Source organism: Cynoglossus semilaevis, chromosome 7, assembly GCF_000523025.1.
Source record: "Cynoglossus semilaevis isolate Cse_v1.0 chromosome 7, Cse_v1.0, whole genome shotgun sequence".
Lineage (NCBI taxonomy): Eukaryota > Metazoa > Chordata > Actinopteri > Pleuronectiformes > Cynoglossidae > Cynoglossus > Cynoglossus semilaevis.
The window spans coordinates 10,502,600-10,510,188 of NC_024313.1; the positions used below are offsets into that span (position 1 = coordinate 10,502,600).

Below are 7,589 nucleotides of genomic sequence, written 5' to 3' on the forward strand. Positions count from 1 at the left end.
GAGAGAGGGACGAGCTCTGCTACTGTACGTCTGCTCCAATTACACCACTCTACACAATCAGCTGACAAACACCTGAAATCACTCCATCATCCGACTGGTGAGAGGTCTTCAACTAGGGGTTCACAACCCATAGGGAGTCTGCTTAAGTACAACAGGGGGTCGTAAAGTAAAGGGTTAATTGGGTTTTTGACCCCTGCTAAAAAAACAAAAAAAAAAACAAGATAAACCTTTGTATTATTTTAATACTTAGCACTAACAAATAAAGGCACTGGACCTTGTTTTATATTAAACAAATGTATACCATATATAGTGTATATATTAGGGATCCCTTGGGTGGTAAGAAAAACACACTTTGAAGCAAGTATATGCTGAGTAAAGCTTTAATCAATCTATTTTATATCATATTGCGTCGAAAAGAAACTTCAATTCGCCTAATTTATACACAGTGGACCTTTAACAGACAACAGTTAGACTTTGACCGACTGACAAACGTGGTGTTTGAACAAATCGCAGCGAAAGCGGGGGAGATAATCGTCAAATCTTCACAAGTACCCACTACCTGGTACGGTGCTGGGGTTAGAAAATTCTAAATATTGGAATAGTTGACAGATTTTCGATCCAATTTTTTTTTTTTTTTTTAAGATAACTTTTTTTTCCATTTTGTTCGGTGTAATTATGCATTAAAGCTTTCTCTTTAGCTACTTCACCAATAAGTGACAGCTGTCACTGAGGGCTAACCGGCTAATAAGCTAATGTCTACAAACCGTTAAACCTTTAAAAGAGACAAATCAAGGCGTTTTATGACGTTTGAAACCGCGCACAAACACCAAAACAGACAAAATTATATTTTTTTATGAAATTAAAGGCGTTTTATGACGTTTGAAACCGCGCAAACACCAAAACAGACAAAATTATTTTTTATGAAATTAATTTAAAACTAAAGACGGTTCTTCGTAGTGATGACGACGCCTGTTTTGATACACGTAGTGATTAAATCGCTGCTAACAAAGCGCAAACTTCCGTGGGCAACGTTCTGTTGTGCTGCATTTAATTTTTTTTTAAGAAACCAAGAAAACCGTGTGGTGTTATGTTGCTTTTAAAAACAAAAAAATATATAAAAGCAGTTTCTGTATATGAAAATCGACTGACTGATGGATATTATCCTTACAAGCTAGCCAATCTTGTCATATATTTTCTTTCGCGAAATGGTCATTTAGTAAAAATACAGTAAATTTAGTGTAAAAAGAATTTACGTTAGTATGACTACCACCTCGACTTCATTCATTTAATTACCGACAATTACTCTTTAAAAAAATTGACAGATAACTAGAGTTAGCGGTTAGCTACGGCTAACGGAAGCTGGCGCAGAGGAAGGAGGTGGGCCGCGTTTACTTACGTCTGGACAGCACGTTGGATTCACCCAGCGCTTTCCGTCCTGCGCTGCCGTTCTTCTTGTCATTCTGGTTCTTTGCCGAGCTACCGTTTTTCTTTCCCTTCTTCACGACCTCCCATTTGCCGGTGGCTGCGCCGTTATTCGAAGCCATGTCTCCGCTTCAGGTGGACTACAGTCCGGGTTAAAGAAATCCACTCAGTCAGTGTTGACTGACGGAACGCCCAATCACAGGCTTGTGATAATTTAAACGTAAAACGTGCCACGTCTCTTTTTTGTTGGCAATACGTCACAGTGACGCGTCAGGAACGTTAACTTGTTCGTTTCTGTTGTAAGACATTACTAGACGTCTTTATTAGTCTTAGTCACAGGTTCGTATTCTTTAAGACCTACCTGCCAAATATATTTGAGTAGAACTTATACCTTATCACAACTTTTTTTTCCAAGGCTAATTTTTAAGATGTTTTGGCCCAAATTAGCATGTATTTTAAATTTTTTGTGAACCTTTTGTTTTTTTCTATCCTGTCAAAAGCATTTGAGTTAAATTTAAAATATATTCAATTGCTTTTTCTAGGCCAACCTTTAGCATTTTTTTCTGCTAATTTTGAATAACCAGTTCTGACAAAACAGAAAAATGTCAAAACCGTGGAGGTTTTGTTAAACTGACATTTTTATTTTGTTCAAAGTGTATTGTTAAAATGCTGATTGTTAATATACGACCTCACCGTGGACTGAGTGGTTTAACTTTGCTGATTACAGATTACCACATTTCCTGCTTACCCATTAATTCCACTGGAACGTACAAACACAGCTACAGCTACACATCAGAAGACGACAGACATGTTTCTTGTCCTCCAGAACTTTATTGCATTCAAGCAGTGACATCAAAGTTTGTTCACCACAAGGCTGTCATGACAAAAACAAACTGACAGTGTTGAATGTCTAGTTCTATCAGACCAGTCCGACTAAGGCCAGTCACACTAAGCTCACCGTCAACCTCGCCGTCAGTGTTGGCAGCCACCGCTACACAACAAAACTCTGCTAAAAAAAAAAAAAACGCAACAGAATAGAAAGGATAGCAGCTAAAATGTTTAACTCAACGTACGCAGTCAAACATTAGTATTTAGTAGTGTCAGTCTGTTTTACCTTGTTCATTCATAAAACTCAAATCTGACCACAGTCTAATAAATAGCTAAAGCACTAAAACCCCCGACTTGGCCGCTGAGGAAGTGAGTGCAAATTAAATACAATTGAACAAAAAAAAAAAAAAAAAAGAGAAACAAACCTTTTTCCAAAAGAAAAGAAAACTCTCAAAAATACAAAACTACATGTTCCTGTATCTTCCTCGCAAAAACAAAAAAAAAACGTCTTGGCATTTTCAATAACTTCACTCCGTTTGTTTTTGCTACATTTAGTGCAAGACATTCAATTTCCCCTTTAGTCCAAAACAATATGTTTTTTTTCCTTCTTTCCAAAAAACTGTATAGAGCAGATTAAGAAAATAAATAAATAAAACCATAAATACATCATGCTGCCTCATAAACAAGCTGTCAGTACAGTTTCATTAGCAAACCCTACCCTGTGGTGGGAGTTAGAACGATTATATGAGATGATTTTTCTTCTTCTTTTCCTCTTTTTTCCTGGGAATGATGACTTGTTTTTTTTTTTTTGGTTTTTTTTTTACACATGTAAGAAAGTCTGTGATATGTAATCTGGCTGAATGTCAATGAAGCACAGACATCTGATACAAAGGTGCAGTTCTTTCTGCTCTGAGGGACTTTGAACCGTTTATAATCTCACCGTCTGAAGACATTCAGTGAAAGGAGCTTCATCTGGTCAAACAGAACCCTGACATGCGCGTGTATGCGTGCGTGTTTCAGTGTGAGGTCACCAGTCAGGGTTGACGGTGACTGAAAGCGACTTCCTGTTGTCAGAGCTGGAACCCTGTGATCTCACTGAAATCCAAGTCAAACCAATAGACCGCACACAAAACCTTTGCAAAATCGTGTGAAATTCAAAAACTTAAATTCAGCAATTCCTATCAGCAGGTTCACATAGCCAGGGAGTACGTGCCCTTCTTGAATCGAGCGAGCTGTCAATCACAAGGTTTCCACTTTTGTCATCTATTTTTTTTCTTATCTTTAAATCAAACACTAATTTACAGAATCGTGCCTGGGACTCTCATAACCACGCCATTAAACTTTCTACTGTACTTTTGTCATCGATCAAGATTAGAATTGGCTGCTTTCTGCAATCACTGCAGCCGCCCCCTGGTGGCCAACTGCTCCTTTGAAACAATCTCAAATCTGGAAGCATGTGTTCATTTGTTAATATAGTCTCTGTTTAAACCTTTGAAAGGCTAGCAAGGCTGAAATAGCTCTTTAGTGCTGTGTGTTGTGGCATGAGCGGTACAAAAAACATCATTTGGACAAACCACATTAGCTTCCTAATCACGTGTCGCACTAGTGTGTAGGAGCATTAGCGCCAAAATAGCATGCTTTTGCTAAATGAAGAGTTTTAACAGGACATAAAAATTTTGTATCCAATTGTAACATGTAATACGCTACATGACTAGTGTTTTATATTCATATTTATATAATACTTTTTGGTATTATATTTACCCTGTTTTTCTTTTAATTTTATTTACGATACATTTTTAGAGCGTGACAATGATAAGTTAAATTTCTAAAGATTTAGCTTCTTATTGAAACTGTTGTGGCTCTCCTTTGTACTGAGGCTTAAATAAAAATGTAGTATTAAATTAGCCTGGACTCTAAAACGAGCAGAGACACAAACAAAGACATGGGACTTAACATCAACAAGACAACAAATATGATCACACACCCTATTGTTGGATCCTGTTTTTAACAATCAGTTAAAACTAAAACTTAAATGTAGTTTGTCCAAATACTGTTCAGTTATACTTCTATTCTTCAAACATGCTGGACCAGCTCATGCATGGACTCGACGTCAGTTTGACACAAATCGTGTAGTGCTGTAACCAGAGTGGCGACACTCTGGTTCCATTGACCGGGAGTAAGACAAACCAAGATACTGGACCGGGGTCCACACCGGTCAGGTTTTAGTCTCCCTTCACAAGTACTTGAAAGTTTAGGGAAGTTAAACTTCATGTGTGAGGGAAGACTGTAAAAAGGGAGATAAATAAAATGATAAAAAGATGAGGAAGGATGATGATGATGATGATGATGATGATCAGGTGGGTCAACGGGTAAATAAGTCGGAAAGGGAACAAACTGATGGAGATGACGAGGAGGCGTTCAGAACTCCTCCTGGTCTCCTCGTGCTCCGTCAATTTCTTCATCTTCTGGAGGTGCAAATCCATCCTGTTGAAGTAAACACAAGTCAACAAACTGTACGGCAAAAGAGTCTAATTGAATTGAATGATATTTGTAGTAATCCGTCCACATTTACCTCTGTAGCGTACAGTACGTCAATGATTTTGCTGAGCACCGGGCTGCCGTCGTTTTCGTTCTCTTGACAGATGAGCTCGATGTCGCGCAGCTTTCCAAAGTAAAAGTCTCTCTCCTTCTCTAAACCGTCTACTGTCTGCTTCAGGTCCAGCACCTAGAGAAAGACACAGACCAGGAGAAAAGGGCCTCAAGCGCAGGTCAAAGGTCAGAGGAAAGACAGTTTTTGAAAACTCCCAGCTTCAGTACCTGCTGGTGGAGCTCCATGATGTCAGAATCCCCTCCGTTCCGGGTCATGGGAGGGTTCCTGCGGGGCATTGCTACGCTCTGTCTCTGTGGCGGGGGGACGCTTTTGGGAGTTGTGGGGGACGTTCTCATGGAGCCTGGAGAAACCACAAAATCCAGACACATGTAAACGACTTCCATTCCTAGTCAGTATTTCAAGTGTTAGTATAAAGTACTTCAACACCTACTATGTGGTATTTTAACTCATCTTTCATCAGCTTTCTGTAATATTTTGCAATCTAGATTCAAAATGCCACGAGCAAGAGTGTCACAATTTCTTCCTCTTTTTTGCTTTTGTTTCAGACTATCAATCATAATATTATGTATCAACATCTCTGTACTGTAGTAAGGTAAAAATTGAAATTCAAATATTTAACATTTGTTAAAAAAATCTTAAACTAAAGTTATTAAACTTAAACAATTACATCTGTCTCAAAAATTATTTACATAGTGTCAGGATTTAATTATCATGTAAACCAGTCCCACTAACCACATGCAGCATCTGTCTAAATGTACACAGCTCAGACTAATGCAGTCAAAGTAGCAGAAACATTTATAATAGTTAGGGTTATTTAATGAGAACAAACGTGTTAACTTCAACACTGGTTAGCATCAGTGTCTAGACAGACGATAAGCAATATTACATGACATGGCGAAGAACAAAAACACTTAGAATATCTATGTTACAAATGCTGTCAAATGTGTGTGGTGTGGATATTAATTAATTATAAAACAATACAAGAAAAGATTAGTTATTAAAAAGCTGGCCAGCTTGCAGTTAATTCAACAAGCCACCAGGGGGCGTCTGTGTCTTCCATTAATTTAGTTTGTCAACTTAAGTGGAACGTTTTTCTCAAGGTTTTCTTAAAAGAAACTGAAAAGTCCGGTCAATTTACTAAGGTAAAAAAAAAATCTTTAAAATTTACATTTTTTTTTGCTGACATTGTTTGGAAAAGCAACCAAAACAGAGAATAACAGGGTTTCCACTTTTCCGTGAAAATCACATTTCCATCTGCTACAATAGGACAGATCACTTCAGAGTCATACAATCATTTTCAAGGAAGAGTTGTTTTTCCCTGACTTGAAAATTACTCATCAATTTTCCAGAACATGTGGGAACCCTGTGTGGAAGAGTTGGTAAAAGACAAAAAAGGCAAAGGCAAAGGCACACACAGGATGGATATGGGATGTTACCTGAACGAGCGGGTCGTTTGGGTTTGTGATGGATGGGCTCACCTGGGTTAGAGGTGGGGATGTGTATGCATGAAGAGGTGAGAGCACTGAAACCAAGCAACCACATACATAGCTGACTGTGTCTACCCGCCCCCACCATAAATATACATATACTTCGTACCTATGCTTGTAGGTATCGGCGTCCCCTCCTGGCCCTGCCGTGTAAGTATAGGGTCGTATTCTTTCCCGTCGTAGTTGGCGTCGAAAAACTTCTTGAACCACTGGAGGAACTCAAAATTGTCCTGGAACTTGCCCTTCACCAACCTCTCCACTGGGATGATCTGAGAACCAAAGACGGAGGTTCAGGCGTCAGGTGTTGACCAGAACCTGAGGTGTCAGTAAATTTCACCTACCGTACCTGGATATTGACCAGGTGTGTGTTTGTGTGTGTGTGTGTTCTCACCTTGTCTACGTTCATTCTCTTGAACGCAGCCTGTAGGACCTTGAAATTGTGAATGTATTCATGCTCCAGTTTTGAGTTGAATTTAATTTTCTTCATCAACAGGCAGCCAGGAAACAGCATGTCCATGAACTGGCAGTAGGCGGTGCCTGTGGAGGAATTTTTTTATTTTTTTTCTAAATACATACATTTGCCTTCAGAATCTAAACGCGTGATTTAAACTTGACCGCAGCGTTTACCTGAACACAGCTGTTCGATCTTTGTATAGGTGAGCTGCAGGGAGTCGTTGACCCACGCCAACATGTCGTGGCGACTCATGTTCTCTATGGTCATAGAGGTGGAGTAGACATTCACCGCCATCCTCCTGCTGCACACAAACACACACAAATTCTTGTTGTAGTAAAAAGCAATGTTTTCCAAAAGTTAAATAATTATCAAAAAACACAACTTAATTACATTTAATGCCTATTTCATTTTCTAGCATATATATATATATATATATATATACACACTAAGAGAAAAATTAAATAAAAAGGAAGAATTAATGCTGACCTACTCTGGGTGGGTTTTGGGTGTGAACTGTCACAATCAGGTTGTGGTTGACCCCCTAATAGAAATACCTGGAGAAAATGGAAACATATGTCAAATATTAGTCCATTCAATAACACAATTAAATGGAAACATATGTCAAATATTAGTCTATTCAATAACACAATTTAAAAAAAAAATCATTTCATCATCAAAATCATTTTTTGTTCTCTCAAAATCAACACATCATCTGCTCTGTAAATATATACCACAAACAGACTGACTCCCACTCTGCAGGTCACTCACTACAACACTAATCTTTCCC

The 7,589-nt window shown here is 38.4% G+C and overlaps 2 protein-coding genes across 7 annotated transcripts in view; both read right to left on the reverse strand.

The window, feature by feature from the left end:
- tmem214 (transmembrane protein 214) overlaps positions 1–1,643 on the reverse strand; it is a 7,353-nt gene extending 5,710 nt beyond the window's left edge. The window contains exon 1 of the mRNA XM_008313386.3: positions 1,397–1,643. Coding sequence (XP_008311608.1) covers positions 1,397–1,544 — 148 coding nt within the window. The 5' untranslated portion in view covers positions 1,545–1,643. The remainder of the gene's footprint in view (positions 1–1,396) is intronic.
- A 597-nt stretch (positions 1,644–2,240) lies between these two features.
- Positions 2,241–7,589, reverse strand: part of LOC103381121 (microtubule-associated protein RP/EB family member 3) — a 7,364-nt gene continuing 2,015 nt past the window's right edge. For 2 of the 6 annotated variants that reach the window (XM_017033857.2, XM_017033854.2), the window contains exons 2-9: positions 7,289–7,356; positions 6,976–7,100; positions 6,740–6,885; positions 6,458–6,617; positions 6,298–6,339; positions 5,068–5,201; positions 4,823–4,975; positions 2,241–4,734 (exon numbers count right to left, since the gene is read on the reverse strand). In XM_017033857.2, coding sequence (XP_016889346.1) covers positions 4,669–4,734; positions 4,823–4,975; positions 5,068–5,201; positions 6,298–6,339; positions 6,458–6,617; positions 6,740–6,885; positions 6,976–7,096 — 822 coding nt within the window. In that variant the 5' untranslated portion in view covers positions 7,097–7,100; positions 7,289–7,356 and the 3' untranslated portion in view covers positions 2,241–4,668. Of the gene's footprint in view, positions 4,735–4,822; positions 4,976–5,067; positions 5,202–6,297; positions 6,340–6,457; positions 6,618–6,739; positions 6,886–6,975; positions 7,104–7,288; positions 7,357–7,589 lie in introns of all 6 variants that reach the window. The other 4 variants (XM_017033856.2, XM_008313339.3, XM_008313340.3 and 1 more) reach the window with 3 other exon arrangements.